Source organism: Centrocercus urophasianus, unplaced genomic scaffold (assembly GCF_019232065.1).
Source record: "Centrocercus urophasianus isolate 14NV4802_14NV808 unplaced genomic scaffold, USGS_Curo_1.0 seq_15, whole genome shotgun sequence".
Classification (NCBI taxonomy): domain Eukaryota; kingdom Metazoa; phylum Chordata; class Aves; order Galliformes; family Phasianidae; genus Centrocercus; species Centrocercus urophasianus.
Genome location: NW_024884697.1, coordinates 44,812,332 through 44,829,037, shown reverse-complemented (window position 1 = coordinate 44,829,037; position 16,706 = coordinate 44,812,332). Strand labels below are relative to the sequence as shown.

Here is a 16,706-nt window from a genome sequence, read left to right as displayed (position 1 = left end):
CAGATCTCGAGTATCTCCAGAAAAGGAGATTCCACCACCTCTCAGGGCAGCCTGTTCCAGCTCTGTTACCTCACGGTAAAGATTTTCCTTGTGTTTGTATGGAACTTCCTGTGTTCCAGTGTCTGCTCATTTTTCTGTTGCTGTTGAATTTGTCAGGCAAGGCTGACTGCACTTGCCCTGCAACCTTTTAATTTTCACCTAGAGAGAGTTAGTATGTTCCAGCTTGTTTTACAACAGATCTCTTACCTTTCACCCTTGCTGCACCATGGCAGAGTAAAAGTGGCATGAACGTGAAATACATTTAAACACAGCAGCTCAGTGATGCATAGAAAACACAATCCATTTTCCAGTAATTCTCATTTTTGGAAGTAGCTTCATATTTTTTATTATCTCTTGTAATAAAATATTTAAAAAGCAAGTTTAGTTGACCTAATTGCCTCCAACTGCTATCATCTACATCTGAAAAAGGTCTGGGTGCCTGAAAGTACAACTGTGGCTTCATTTCACAGTGCACAGGCTTACCCCAAACAGGCAGGTGGGGCCTCGAAGACCTCATTAATAATGCAGATAAGCTGTGGCTACAGAAGGCGCGGTCACTTTGATTTGCAGTTCTTGTGTGAATCTTTTTTTGTTGTTGTTTAAGAAGGAGCTTTGCAGCGGTAAGCAGAAGAGACCAGCAAGATACTCTAAAGCAAGAGCTATTCCTGAAGATTTTGCCTCCTTATGCAGCCCTGCTTCAGAAAACATTTGCAGGCTGAATTTCTCATCTTGCTCCCTGAATCTTGATATCAAAATTGTCCCTTTGGATGAGGGCAGGTTGCTCACCACCGCTTTCGAATTACAGTGCACTCTAGAAGCATGACTGTAGCTCAAGTGTTACGATACTCAGTTGCAAGATAGTTCGAAACGTTTAGCTTTCTCTCTACTTTTTATGTTTTGCAGTCATTGGAATTAGACCAGAAACACTTCTTGCAAAAGCAGTGTAAGACCAGTTTACCACCCCCAACTCTCACTGGTGTAAAGGATAATGTTCCTTTCTGACTTACTGACTGAATTCACTGGTGATTTACTTTGAGCAGGAGCACTGAAAAATTCTGCTTCAATCCCAGAATGTTCTTCCATATCAGTTATTGCACAGATTGCTCACTTTTTAGAAAATTCAAATTTTAGTTTGAGCAAGATGTGAATCTGAGCTTTTCCCTTCTGGTGAATCCTCTAATAAATGTGCTGTGCTATGAAAAAAAAAAAAAAAAAAAAGATAAAGGAATTCTTCATTCTTCAGTCACATTCTTAGGAAAGTGCAACCTACCACTCATGTTACGCTTCTGTGGCTCTGCCCTAGGCATGCCCTGGGACTTGCCATAAGATCGTGTTCCCATGATACCTAAAAGGCAGAGCCTTGTTCTAGATTCATGTGAAGGCAAAGTTGGATGTAGTTTCTAAGCTGTTCCATCTGCTCACAACTGAAAGTCAGGGAGCCCAGAGTTAAAAGTAAAAAACAATGTGAGTGGGGTTCAGGAGTTGAGCAAAGTCTTGCAAAACCACAGCTGTAACTTCAGGCCATAGGTATGTATAAACTTAAGTATTTTCCTGAGTATATGCTTTTCTTACTGCCATTTCACAGACCTCCTCTCTAAATAAGTTATTCTTAAAACATGGATTCTGCCCAGAATTTTACAGTCTAAGGCTTTGAGTATGTATTTTGTACTCTTTGGGCTGATTTGCATGGCTCAACATGACTGGGGTTGATAAAAACATGAGAAAGAAAATATCTGACAGACAGAATTGAGGTTTGAAACATGCACATTTACTCTGTGAGACTTCCCTGGAAGTAAGCGGGGTTCCTACATTTATTACAAAAACACCAAGCTTAAGTAGAATCCCATGTTGCAAGCAGCATATGTGTTCAGAATTTTTATTTCTGAAAATATCGTATTTGTCTTTCCCTTCACTCACATACTCACACACATACTCATTGGAGAAAGGAATATTTTCCCAAGAATTTAGAAGTCTGTTAATTAGCTCTCAGTAATATTGATTTTAAAGTAAGCCCTTTGAGAAATTTAGCATCTAGGATAACTAGCATTTATCTCAAGTAATCTGAATAATGGTGTAATACAGACTCCTCAGAGTTTTCATTACTCAAATGAAGTGAAATTATCTTTGCTATATACATTCAAGACATTAATATGTAATTTAGGTAGGTATTAATAATTGTTTTTTGAATTGTTATGATTAAATAGGCAGACAGAGTTGGGTCAACAGCGTTCATAATTAAGTGGGCCAAGTGCAATATCGGAGGTAATTTTTTCAGTTGCCACCTTATCTGTGCAGCTAATTTGCATGTGACAATTGTGGTGGTTGTAATGAATCAGTGCTACAAGGAAGAGGAGATAAAAATAGCAGAATTTTTCTTACAATAATCCTTGTCCCAGCTATCAGTATCGTTTAATTATCTCTGTACTTTAATTAACTACTACTGTTGTGTGAAAGGTCTGTGAATGCATGTACTTTTGAATATCAATATTGGAAAGGCCTTTGATGGTACTGGTTAGTTTAGGTTCACTTCTGGAAGAGCTGAATGTGAACCAGAGAGAGATTTTTAAAACATGGGTAGATGGGACTTGAGGTCTGCTGGGACTCCTTTTGAAATGGATCCCATTTAGGTCATCTTCTATCTTCATGCATAGTTTGCAAATTAGAGGTCAAATTCCCTGAGTGGTATTGTGCCTTAACTGCTCTGAATTGCTATCCATTGCTCTTATCTGTGACGAAAATAACCTTTTTTAATTAAGATTTCAATAGTTTTTAAGAAATAACTGCAACATGGAAAACTGTCTTCAGCTTTCCTCTTTATTTTTGTGAAGGTTTTAATTGCTAATGAAGTCATAAATATAAACACTGATAATAGAGCAGAGCGAGAGTTGAGGATAAGTATCGATATCAGTAGTTTAAAGGCAGTGTAATTTTAGAAGAATGCTACCAAGTGATTTGTGATGTGTTCAGTCCATTCTTCCTAACATATTTTACAATCAATCTTTATTCTTGCCCAAGGCAGAATTTCAAGCTTCTGCAACGGATGTTTCTAACATAGTCTTGTCAGGCTTGTAGGTGAAATAACAATTTCTTCAGTATCTCCAGGAATCTGATAAATCATTGTGACTTTAAAGTATGAGTTAAACATTTCACTCAATAATCATTCTCACAGATCTTGTTTTCATGTTAACAGTGGCAATACTAGTGAGAGGCAACCTTTCACTCATACTGAAGCTTGCTAAATTCTGGTCGTTTGCCAGTTCTTATTGGGAGACAAAATATGTGACACATTGCCTGAAATTTTTCACTGATAAGAAGCAGCTTTCATTATTAAAAACTGCATTTCTCCAGTTATTTCTTGCAAGCCTCTAAGGAAGAACCTCTTTTTCTGTGTGAAAAAGCTATGTTGTGATGAAAATTTATAAACCTTGTGGCATATGATTGAGACAATGGAAAAGGATAGGCATGGTTATTCAGTGTGTCCTTAACCATCGTGTAAGCTGTTTTTAATTTGTTGTCAGCCAGAGGACAGTTTAGGTGTCACCTATTTCAAAAGGATGCAGTTGACATGGAAATTAGCATTAAGTGGGTGAGTAGTAAAGTGATACGCAGTGAGGATGGGACTCATTTAAGTGAGCTATCGAATATATGCTTCAGGAAAGGACTTCTTCCCATTGGTGTAAGATGGCTGCTTACTTTGTTTCTTCTTTCTCTTCTACTTGGGTTGGAAAGGAAAAGGAAGAAAAGAGTTTTCTGGTGCTATTGGTCTGTTTTCTGTCTTTATGCATGCATAATCGAAGACTGTTCCTGTCTGCCCCTGCACTGCTCCCAGTCTTTTCTCTGAGTGGCAAGAATGATAGTACTCCCAAATAACCCTGCTAAATGTACTACCTTTTATGTTATCTTTTTTCCTATCTGTTCCAAGTCATATTTCCAGCAACCCTGCTAACCCAATTACAAGGTTTGCTGTTCTATCTCCATTTGGTTGCCCCTAGTTGTGCTACTGCAGTGACAAGTCTCAGGCAGCCAGTGATTCACTGCAATACAAATTGGAAGAAATAGTGATAAGACCCTTCAAACAATCACCGGGCCTTGTCTGCGATGCACCTAGACTGTGATCTTACTCATTGCAATACATTACATCCCACAGATGATGATATTTCAAAGTCTGTACTGATAACATGTTGAAAGTGCTTCTGATTACTACTGGGGCAGCTGCGAGAGGGCAAAGGAGAGCATATTGCTGTATGAAATAACACTGAGGCATATACCAGCACTACCCTATCAACACTATAATAGGCACAGGAGTCATCCTTCCCTTAGCTTCAACAACCCTGTTCTTGGGAAAATCACCTCCAGTGGCACTTGGCACCTGCAGCTCAATTTAGTCTCACCAATGTCTGCACGGCAAATGAATTCAAACTGGTGATCAGCAGTTCGCTTCTTTTCCTTCTCTGGTTGACACAGATGAGCAGAGAAAAAGCTGGTCTAGTTGGTGCTGCCAGTACATAGACAGAATTCTTCCAGATCTTCAATTTCTTACATATTGTTATTTACTTTTATAAAGGAAAGAAAGAGCCTCAAATGCAAAAAAGTTGGTTCTTTCTCTTTTTCTTCCAATTAGTTTTTACTCTGTTTGCACGCAGGAATGCATAGGCATTTATCTCTTCATTAAAGTTTTTTTCCAGGACTTTGATTGTCATGAAAATCCATGGAACTTCTCTCCAATCTTTATGAGATTATTAGCCGTGGTGAAGAGCAAGAATAAGAAAAAAATGCATATGCAGGTAGTTTGGTCACCACATTCTCTCACTCCCAACTTTACTGGGTGAATTTTCAGATAAGTCTAGTGATATATCTGGCATCTCTTTCATAGTTTACCTGCTATTTTTATTTTACTCAAGTGACATAACCAACCACTGGAATTTTCTTGATCTAGGTCTCTAGCACAGAACATATATGAGGATTAAAGACATAGGTGCAAAAGGGAACAATGAGAAACAGTCTTGTGCCTGCCATCCTAGTGCATTATTTATTTTAATATCTTCGGGGACAAATCTTCAAAGTGCTTTTTTTCCTACAGAATGTAGAATGGATATTAGTCTTAAAAAAAAACAAAACAAAACAAAAAAAACTTTAAAGTTCTGTTTTGATAGTAGATGAAGTTGTCTATGAGTTTATGAATCATTTGTTTTGACCAAGGACTTTAGAGGTTCCTTGGACTGTTTAATGTATTTAAACCAGGATTTTTTTTCTAATAGAGGCAGAACTTATGTTGCTGTAAACCTGACATATTCCAAATTAAATTGCATATAAAGATTCTGTATATAAGTACTTAGACACTTCTGGATTCTAGCATTAAAACTGAAAGCAGTGTTTTTCTGGATGGATGTACTAACTTCAGGTGGACGGTGCCAGAGGTGATTTTGTGTGGAACATTCCAAATAAATGCCAGTAAAGTCCTTAACTCATACTACAACACCATGGGTTTTGCTCTAACTTGTTTATACGAACTATATCAGTCTTCAGCAGAGCTTCTGAGTTTTCTAAATTATATTACTTTCCATGTGCTTCCAGTCTCCTATCATGCAGCCATTTTTCTTTCATTCTTGAGCCCAATTGTTCTGTGGAGCTATTGCTTTCTTACTCGAGAGATGAGTTTCCTCTGTGTCCTAACAGGGATAAAGACGATATTCTTGATAGTAGTGCAGAGCCACAAACCCCGAGGAGCATTAGCTGTACTATTCCCTCAATTGAACTTTGGAACCAGAGTATTTCCAGTTCATATGTAAGCCTATCCCTTACACATTTACATGACAGGAAATTCAACAGTGTAAACTGCAACTGGTGAGGTCTGAATCTGCCCTAGTACAGGGAATTTTTATATATTCCTACAGCTTTAATTCTGAGAAGTTTTCCTTCCAACTAAGTTTTCTTATTGATTTAGGAAAGCTGTAAAATCACCACAAAGCTTCTTACATATTTATTACATAATAAGAACAAGTAGAGATTGCTGTCCCATATTTTCTGTTATAAGAACCCGTATTTTCTTGTATATAAGCATATCAAAGTTAAATCTGTATACTGAAATTCTCTAGGTGTCTACTAGAATTATTTCATTTTGGTGAATGTTTCAGCTAATATAGCTCAGTTATTTTTGAGTCTGAAATAGTGTGAAAAGACGTTATTGTATTCATATTTGTTTTAATTAAATTTGCCATGTCATCTCTATAAAGTTAATTGAGGTTAAATTTGGCCCAGTTTATAATAAATGTGTGCACAGCATCTAAGAGAAGGAAGACAAATTCTCCTCTTATCCCTGATCTGCTGCAGCAAAAAGAAAGAAGTGAGGCTATCCTCATTCTCAATGTAGGAGGCTGTGAAAGGAGGCTGTAGGAGAGCAAAAAGAGAAATCAGGTAAAAAGAGAATCAGGTATTGGGATTAAGGGGAGATGGAAGCAGACACCAGGGAGATAGAAATAAGGGGGACTGTTTCTTTCCCTTCAGAGGCAGCTTTCTATGATCAATTTACTCTCCTTTGTCAGCAAGGGAGAGAATTATTATCTGAAATTCCTCTATTTGCTCTTGCGGAGAGATAAAGAATAGGCTTACCCCTTAGGAAGAGACAACAGGATCTGTTTTACAGGATCTGCTGCTGTTGACACTAATGGTAACACAGGAAAAGCTCCAAGACTGAAGCACAAGAAGACCAGGTTCTTGCCTTCACAGACTGAGGACAAGGAGGCAACATTAATTCCTGAATTAAAACAAAGAAAGAAACGAAAAAACCTAATGGCAAAGAAAAAAAAAGACCTAGTGCAGAAAAAAGAAAAAAAAAATAGTAAAGAATTAACAAAATAATGAAAATAATGCTGTCTCTGCCAAGCAGCAACTTGGCACAAACAGGCAGCATTTTTCCTGTGCCTGAGTATTTGTTGAACTGGGTTGTAAATTTACAGTATTTTAAACTGAGTGCCAAGGTTTGTGACACCAGTAAACAGTATGTAGTAGCTCAGTGATGAGTACACCCTGATTGTGCATAAACATCATACAGTGATGATGGGTGAAATCTGGAAAACAGCGATGATGTAATTGATGTGGAATGTATTTCTTTAAAATTGTTTAAAAAGGGGAAGCATTGCTCAAACAAGGAAGTGAAAGCAATAGCAGTAAACAAATTGCTGTGTTTCCTAAAATGAGTGAAAAAAACATATAGTCTGTTTTTTGGACAGGATCTCCCGTTGGCTCAATTTGCATAAAGCCATTTATGCTAGATATTTCTAGCAGCAATGACCTGAAATGCAGGTTTGTTTGTTTTTTTTTAATTATTTTTTACCCCAGTTCTTCCTTAAATTTACAGTCCTCTTTAGGTTAGTTAACATAGAAAGGAAGAAAAGGAGAAATGACATTTTGTATGTGTTTGCCAGGAAGATAAAAAGGGTATTAACCCCACCTTATCACTACCACAGTTTGCACAGCCTGTGCTGCATGCACTCTTATACAACATGATGTACTTAAAATGACATGATTGCACAGCTTCTCTCTTCATAGCAGCACTGTTCTTTCAAGATATGATTTGCAGCCTTGTAGCCTTAAATCATACCCCTTACTGTGAAATATAATTTTAAATGTAATAGCTTTGTAATGTTTCCATGATTGCCTTACAAAGACCTCCCTTAGATTTTGCAAGATATTCTGCAGAGTAGCACTTAAGAGTCCTCAAGAGTACATCTGTAAACTAATCAGACCATCTGAAAGGAGAGAAGATTTAGCAGGCAAACAGGGTGAAGCATTGCTTATTTCACTGTGCTTTTTGAAAGAAAGCCATGTTGCTGTGGAACAGGAGATTTGATATTCAGAAATAATTCGTACCCTTTGTTAAGCCCTGATTCAGCAAAGCATTAAAGTATGTTCTGTTATGAGCTTCTCAGCTTTTGATTTTGCTGCTCCTTAAGATCTCTACAGAATCAGAAGCAGCAAGCTAAATAGAATGGTGGAGATAAAGTTTTTCATGGATTTGCTTGCAGAAAGCCTATTTCATGGTGATGTTAAATGAGTGCAAATAGTAAAAATTCTTCATTTTAGCAAATTAGCATCGTAAGGTTCCTCTAGGGGTAGGAGTTTAGAAAGGTCATCTGCTTTTTTGCTGGATTGCTTCATAACTGTAAAAAAGTTGGAAGCTTTTTTATCTTTTGGTCTGAAATGAAGTAAGTAGTCTAAATGGAATGCAGGATTGCCAGCCTATTTTTGATTGTCTTGGTGTGATCCCTGACTGCAGTTCACATTTTGAACTACTGTTGTGCCTCCTGTGACTCATAATAGTCACTGCCAGCTAATCAAGTACCTCATCCTTCAAATGCTAAACTTTCCACCTTTGTGTTGCCAGACTCCTTGAATTGCACTTTCTATGGCCCACTCTTTGGATGAATTTCATGATTATCTTTTAGGAGTCATATTACCCTGTTACTTGTGTAGTTGTACTTTGTCTCCTACTGCTAGAAGATCCTAAGAATAGAGGCTTGAATTGCTTATTTTTTGTGGACTTTTATTTTGTGTATTGTTTAGACAGATGGTCTTTAACTGGTGTTTGCATGTCAAGAATTTTTTGACCTGCCTGCAAGCGGTGAGATAAGAGCAGTGATGGGTAATGTTTGGGCTGCACTGGTACAGCTAAATTCAAGGGGATGGAGCTATGCGGGGTTTGTGGATACCACTCTCACTCTTAGGTTTCTTCAGCATTCTACTGATGAGTAACTAAAGAGTTTTGTCCTCATCCATTCTGCTTTTCTTATTATGTGTTAAATATTGTTAAGTCTGAATTAAGGTGAACATAACTGGGAGGAGAATGAAAAAAATGAAGAGTTTTGGAATATTTCTATAGCCATGCCCTTGGTTCCAGTCAAATGAAAGAAGGTTCATATCTGATTTTTGGCTTTATTGGGAGCTACAGTTTCTCTACTGATATGGGTGTCAGCAGTATAGCAATTGTGCATGAATTCAAGTGCCCTCCGCCATATTTTGTCAATTTGACAGTGAATGCCATCATCAGTCATTTGTTAATCTTTTCCAATATAATAACTTAAGCAAAATGTTCCCTTCTAAAACCAGCAGAAGGGGCTTGTTTCAAGCTGTTGAAGTCGTCTGCTCTTTTTTCATTTTTTTTCTACCCTTTTTCCTCTCATTTTAGGGAAGCAATGTAATGGAGGACCAAGATCTCTTGGAAATAGGAATACTTAACTCTGGACATAGACAGAGAATACTCCAAGCAATTCAGCTTCTCCCAAAGGTATAGTTTCTGCTATTATCCAAGTGCGAGAACTAGCACCTACAGCTTCCACATTTTTTAAAGTTAAAAAACATAAACATAATTCTCTACTGGTCTTGTTACCATTTGTTGTATGTGCAAAAGTATAATAAAGTAATATCATTACATTGAACTCACTTTGTATGGACAATGAACAAATAAAGCAAAGGAGTGTAAAATCTGTAATTTCAAATTACAGCTTTTACGAATTCATTTTAATTTCTTCTAGTTTTTTAATCTTTTTATACACTCTGTCATTACACATGTGTAAATAGGGCTGTCAATGAATACTGGATGTTTGACCTGAAAGTACTTTTCCCTTTGAAGAAAGAATCTTATAAGTATTCTTCATACCTTTGGATGAAACATGTTTTTCCTAATACTTGCCTTTTATGTATGATTTGGAGACTTCCTATAGGCTCCATATTTGATTTACTGCTTTGTATTTTTTCTTCTCAGCTGTGGACATAACAACTTGCCAGTCATTTTCCAATCATTTTTTAGTTCTAGCTGATTTAAGCTACAGATTTTAAAATCAGCATTATAAAAGCATGGTTCTTATATTTTGCACAACAGCATGATATCAGTGCAGGCTTCTGCTAGTGTTCCTAAACAAAGAAATTTGAATAGGTAAGTGAAAGAGATACTGGGCTAAGCATGAAAACTTACTGATTTTGTGTAAGGAAACTGTGTAAGGAAAATGAATGGAAAGCCATAGACACCACTAATTCTCAGAGGGCTGCCATGAGAGATACTGAGGCAGGAATAGCATCTGGTGTAAAGTGCATGGAGTACTCTGGAGTTTGGGAGCAGCATGTGTGGAATGATCAAGGTAAAGAGAGATTAAACTGTTTGCAGTGTGACAGTGATGGAGAGTGAGAAGAGCCATTAAAGGATTTTTCAGTTTGGATCATGAGTCTGATTCTGCCAAGAGGATTTTTGATTCATCATAGTTAGTTAGAAAATTAGTTAGTTTTATGGATTGCCTGTAAAAGAGAACAAGGGTTTATTTTGTATAGGAAATATGTAAAGTTGTGAATTGCTTCTACTGATGGATGTGCTAGACAATCTTTGTATACTACAATTTGAGTCTGTGCACTGAAACAACAAACATGATTAAAGACAGTAATATTCCATATACCATATTAGACAAGTGAGATAAATGGGGCAAGTATTAATGTATATAAAAGTAGCATTTGATGAATTACTATAGATATTTATAGTTTAAATGTGAATTTATGAATTATTCAACAATGCTATCATTCAAAAAAAATCTTTGCAATTTTAATCCCTGCTCTTAGTTGATGTATTTTGTTTGTTTTTCATATTTCATGAAGAAACCAACTCTTTTTTTATTCATTTAAATTGTTCAGAATTAATGAATGATTTTTTAATATTCCATGTTTTAGTGCTGTATGAAAATATTTATAATTATCAAAGAATCATAGAATGGCTTAGGTTGGAGGGAACACTGAAGATCATCCAGTTCCAACTCCCCTTCCACGGTCAGGGTGGCCAATTACTAGATCAGGCTGCCCAGGGTCCCATCCAAACTGGCTTTGAATGCCTCCCGAGATGGGGCATCCACCACGTTCTCTGTTCCACCACCTCACTACTCTCTGAGTGAAGAATTTCTTCCTAAAATCTAATCTAAATCTCCACTCTTTTAATTTAAAGTCATTTCCCCTTGTCCTTTCATTATCAGATCATTTTATAAGTAGATCCTCCTCCTGCTTATAAGCTCCCATTCAGATAATGGAAGGTCACAATGAGGTCTCGCCAGAGCCTTCTTTTCTTCTCCAAGCTAAACAAGCCCAATTCCCTCAACCTATCTTCATTGGAGGGCTCCAGCTCTTTGATTATACTCGTGGCCCTCTGCTGGGCCTGCTCCAACAGCTCCACGTCCTTCTTGTGCTGACACAGTACTCCAGATGGGACCTCATGAAGGCAGAGTAGAGGGAGGCAATCCCCTCTCCTTCCCTGCTGGCCACCCCTCTTGATGCATCCTAGGATGCTGTTGGCCTTCCAGACTGCAAGAGCATGCTATTGTCTTATGTCCAGCTTTTTGTCCATCAGGACCCCCAAGTCTTTCTCCACAGAGCCACAGTGAATTCTCCCAGTCTGTAATTGTATCTGAGATAGCCTCAATTCAAGTGTAACACCTTGCACTTGGCCTTGTTAAACCTCACGCACTCACTTTTCAAGCATGTCCAGGTCCCTCTGGATGGCATCCTTCCCTTCCATTGTGTCAGCTGCACCACAGCTTAGAGTCATAAGTAAACTTGCTGAGGGTACACTCCATCCCACTGACTATGTCATTAGTAAAGATGTTGAAGAGCACTGGTCCCAAGATGGACCCCTGGGGGACACCACTTGTGACCAGCCTCCACCTGGACACAGAGCTGTTGGAAACAACCCTCTGGCTACAACCATCCAATCAATTCTTTATCCACCTGATAGTCCAGCCTTAAAATCTATTTCTCTCCAAATTGGAGATAAGGATGTGGTGTGGGACAACATCAATGAGAGTAAGTCCAGATAGACAACATCAGTTGCCCTTCTGTTGTCCACCAGTCCCATCACTCCATCATAGGAGGCCACCCAATTGGTTAGTCATGATCTGCCCTTGGTAAAGCCATGCTGGCAGTCTCAGATCACCTCCTCATCTTGCATGTGCCTTAACATCTCTTCCAGGAGGATCTGCTCCATGATCTTCCCAGGTGCAGAGGTGAGGATCATTGGCCTGTAGTTCCCCGGATCTTCTTTCTCCCTTTGTTGAATATGGCAGTGGTGTTTTTCAGTCACAAGGAACTTCACCTGAAAGCCATGATTTTTCAAATATGATGGAAAGCAGCTTGGAAGTTACATCAGCCCATTCATTCAGAGCGCTGGGATGTGTGTTGTCTGACCCTGTAGACTTGTACACATTCAGCTTCATATGGTAGTCTTGGACTTGCTCCACTCTTGCCCTGTGAGAGATTTTGCTCCTCTGGCCCCTGCTTAGAAGTTCAGGGACATGAGAAGCCTGACTGGTTATGAAGACCAAGGCAAAGAACTTGTTAAGTACCTCAGCCTTCTCCATGTCTGAGAAGGTCAGCTCTCCCCTTATATTTATGAGAGGGGGCACATTCTCCTTTGCCTGTCATTTCTGACCAGCGTATCTAAAGAAACCCTTCTTGTTGTTCACTACATCTCTTGCCAATTTTAATTCCATCTGTGCCTTGGCTTTTCTGATCCCATCCCTGCACAGCTGGACAGCATCCCTATATTCTTTCCAGGCCATCCCCGCAACATCCTCACTCACCTCAGTCCTTTGGATGACTTCCAGATTCTGAAGCTTCCCACAGTCAGAGGTCTGGGCAGCAGTGTTGCCCCCTAGGAGGTCCACCTGTGTAAACGTGTGAGCCCGGAAAGATTATGGGCCCTCCATCAGAGTTGTGGTCATCATCTTAGTTTCAATGGGGTGCCTCACCCACAAGAAAGGAGCAAGCTCCCTAACACCCTCCCTGTTTGCCTTGCCAGCGTCAACTGCAGCACAAACTGCCGTACCCATCTGTCTGCACATCCTGTTCACAGCACCCCTGGGAACATCCTTTGTATGAGCAAGGGTTGGATGCCATCACTCCCAGCTCTGTCCACATTGTGTTAGAGCTGCTTCTCATCACTGACTTCAGTCTTGCCACTCAGGGGAGGCAGGGGCACCTTTTTGCAGTTTTTCCACCATTTTGTTGCAATTTTGCCTCTGCAAAGCATCCATTGGTGCCAGGAAGATGACTTTTCTCACTCTTCGATACTGATTTCCTAAAGAATGGTGGTATCTCTGTATTTCAAACACCACTAGTATATTTAGGAACTATTACTAACGCCTGATGTAGTTTTAAATAGGAAAAAAAATCCAGGTATTTATCCAAATATAGATCAATTTATTTTGTATTTTGTTATACTGTGTTTAACCATTATAAAAAGGCATGTATGAACCAGAATTCTCAAAATAGAATATTTTTCCTTAATAATTCTGTATTTGAGGAAAACATTTCATACGGGAGTAAGCTAATATTTTTGTAACAGATAAGGAGAGTTGGGATCTTTTTTTGCTTGTCATTTTATCCTCTTTGTTAGATTAGAGATAGCAGCCCACATTCTCATCTTACACTAATGTAGTTTAAGTTATTCAAGTTTCACATTAATATTAACTAGAGTACTTTATGGTTTGTTATTATTAGATAAGGTTAAGATGTGACAGTAGAAATATAATTTGTAAAGTTAATTCTTAAAAGGGACATATTTTATGCATGACACCAGTTTTAGAGCAAATGTCTTAGCAGAGTTTGATATTACATTCAGAATTTTTTTTGTGTGTTAACAGAATGAAATCAATAAATCTTTGGAAATGGATTTTATATGTTTTATTAAAAGGAAGTTCAGATGTGTAGAGAGCCAGAGACCATGCCTGAAAGTATACTAAATTTGCAAGTACAAGGACTTCAGAAAAAAACTAATACTGAGGGAGTACTTGTTTGCAAGATATGCATAATTGACTAAGAAAACAACAGAAGTCACAATGTGTCATTTTCAGTTATCTCAGCATCCAGAGTCTATGTGCAAGTGAATTCTCTGTGGATTCCTAAGTGGTTGAAAATAATTATCCTAGCTCATCTGAGGACCTAGATGAGAAAAAGGAATTTTTTCATGTCAGTTGCTCAGTATAAAGCTCCTTCTCCCAGCCCGTAATGGGAACACATTCTCTCATTTGACAGATGGAAGAATGTTGTTAGCTTAAAGCACCGTTTTCCTGGCTTCAGAGCTATTCTTATAGTATGCAGCTTGTTCCTTCCTGCACAGAGAGGTTTCACGTCTGAGAATCTTGTAGCAGTGGTATGCAGGCAGCAAGTCTGTTTCCTGGGTGCTTTGCAGAAGCAGACAAAAAGTAGGACATGAGTGGGGTATTGAGCACATGCTCTCTGTAAATAGTGTTATATGAGCAGTAAAGCTGTGCTTCTAAAAAGCGCTAAATCTATTACTCATATGTAACACCCATTTGTGTAAGCACATTAAATCTGGCATTTAGGAACACAGAACTACTTTGCCTGTGCCCATTAACTATGCTGTGTATGTAGCAGAGGGACCACATCATATATTTGCTATTTGCTATCAGTTGGTTTAGGTGTTGCAGAGATTAGCAATCTATTTTGAATCCTGGTGTTTAATTCTCTCTGATTCAGCACAGCTAACAGATAGATCACCAGCAATTCCATTCCTAATGACAGTGACCAAAGGAGGAGATGCTACAAAGTGGGTATCATAACATTTATGTCCCTTTCTAGCAATGACTTCTTGGTTTTGTTATGGTCTGCTGGAACTGAAGATGTAAAACAGGTGTCAAGGGAAGTGCTTTCTTTCCTGTTGTTTTTCTTCCTTCTAACACCTCTCAAAGTTACTTGGAAGGAGGTCACTCACCAGCTCATTACACTGCTTCTAAGGCCATAAGGACAGAAAAAAAAGTGTTAGATTCAGCATAGCACAGAAGTTTTTCAACTCTGAAACACAAAGGAATGGATCAGTAGAACAGAGCAGTTGTTAGAAACATCCATGCTATAGTTCAGGGTGTTTATCTCAGACTGGTGCTTCTATTCATGTGCTTCAAAGCTGTCTGATGAAAGTAGTCCCACTAATGTTGTCCTTTTTTCCTTCTGTTAGTGAGCTACACCTGATGGGACATGAAATCGTTTCTCTGTTTCATGTAAATTACAGTAGCTATCACTGGTCCTGTCACCATTGCCCATTGAGCAAGTCTTATTTCTTCTCATGCTTTTTTACATTGTTTTTTTGTGGCTGACTCCATAGTGCCTACTCTCTCCCCTGAGGCAAGCTAATATGCTAAAGGAGAGAAAGTGCTATTTTCTATAATGACATCCTGAATGTCCTAGACTTTCTGCACATACTTCTGTCTGAGAAAGAAGATACTGATAATTACTTTCTGGATGTCTTTCTTAGTGTGGCTATTTTTCTCCAGGTATTCACCCTTTGTAAGCTCCATCAGGACCCCTAATGGGATCCACATTCCCATCTGCAACCTTTCCCAGATCAGGGGGACTCAGTTCTCCCATAACTTTTACTCTTAAGGTATAGCCAGCTAATCCTTGTGACTAATGCAGACTTGGTGGTAGAGTTGTCAACCACTTGATTCAAATCTTTGTGTCTCTTGAAGAGCATAATTTCATTCAGACACATTTCCTATAAATACCCCATAGGTGAAGCTGAAGAGATTGTTGGGTTTCCTGACCATCACAAAAAATAACATTAGTAAAAGGTGGAGAAAATAAATTAGAGATTGTATTTGGTGCATTCCTGCTTCTGGTCTTCTGACTTACTTTCCTCCAAAAAGAAAACTATACTGTAGTGTACATACAAGTATAAGGTATAATGGGTACCCAAAATATTCTGCAAACCAAACCAGTGTGAAGTGGAGGCAATGATCAGTTTACTTTTAAGTCATGCTTTGGCAGCAAACCATAGTACTGTTGGGTTAAAGAGAATGTTGCTAGTTCAACCTCTGGGTGCAGTTGACAGCATATTATTGAATGGAAACCAGTCAGGGCTACTGAGGACACAAGAGAGGGTGAGTGTTGCCAGTTATGTGTCGGTCTGTTGATCTGTTGTAAATCTCCAGCAATATGTGCTGAAGTACTAACAAATACCCACGGGGCTGCTCTCAAAAGTTATCATCATAGAAACTCTTGAGATCAAAGGCCACACATTCTAATTATTTCACAAATTTCTTATTTAGGGCTTCTTAAGATTACATCATATCAAACAGAAATGTCCTGAACTGTCGCATAAAGCATCTCAGTAACACTGAATGTTCTTCCCTTGTCCCACATACGGCGACTGGTGAACAACGAGTCTCTTCAGTCTTCTGGATGTGGAACTAACTATTTCAAATTTTCCAAAGGAAAAAATATGTTTTCGTGCATCTATTTTTCTTTTCATTCAGAAGACAGATTCAAACTGCAAAAAGTTACAGAAGGGATGCTTGATAATCTGTAATGCTGGTAATCTTCTGTAGGAAACTCTGAACTTAATTCATGATCATCTGGATTTTGCATTAGTTCAGGATGCTGAATCAGGCTATGCTGCAAAGTGGATGTGACTAAATTGTCTTTTTATGTTAAGCTCCACAGGAAGACTGAAAGATTTTGACTAGCAGAAAGAAAAGTCAAACATTATTGGGACACAGCTTCAACTAGTTGATTTTTTTAATATGTGGCAAGGTGGAAAAGAAAAACAAAACTTTTGTATATGGCTCTTTCTTACCCACTGTGCCTTTGCAGGCAGGTCCTTGTTTTCACCCAGTGACATTTGCAGC

General features: G+C 38.5%; 1 protein-coding gene across 14 annotated transcripts in view; it reads left to right on the top strand.

Moving 5' to 3' along the window:
- ANKS1B (ankyrin repeat and sterile alpha motif domain containing 1B) overlaps positions 1-16,706 on the top strand; it is a 193,859-nt gene that overhangs the window by 17,105 nt on the left and 160,048 nt on the right. For all 14 annotated transcript variants that reach the window (XM_042816022.1, XM_042816021.1, XM_042816020.1 and 11 more), the window contains exon 2: positions 9,224-9,322. In XM_042816022.1, coding sequence (XP_042671956.1) covers positions 9,224-9,322 — 99 coding nt within the window. The remainder of the gene's footprint in view (positions 1-9,223; positions 9,323-16,706) is intronic.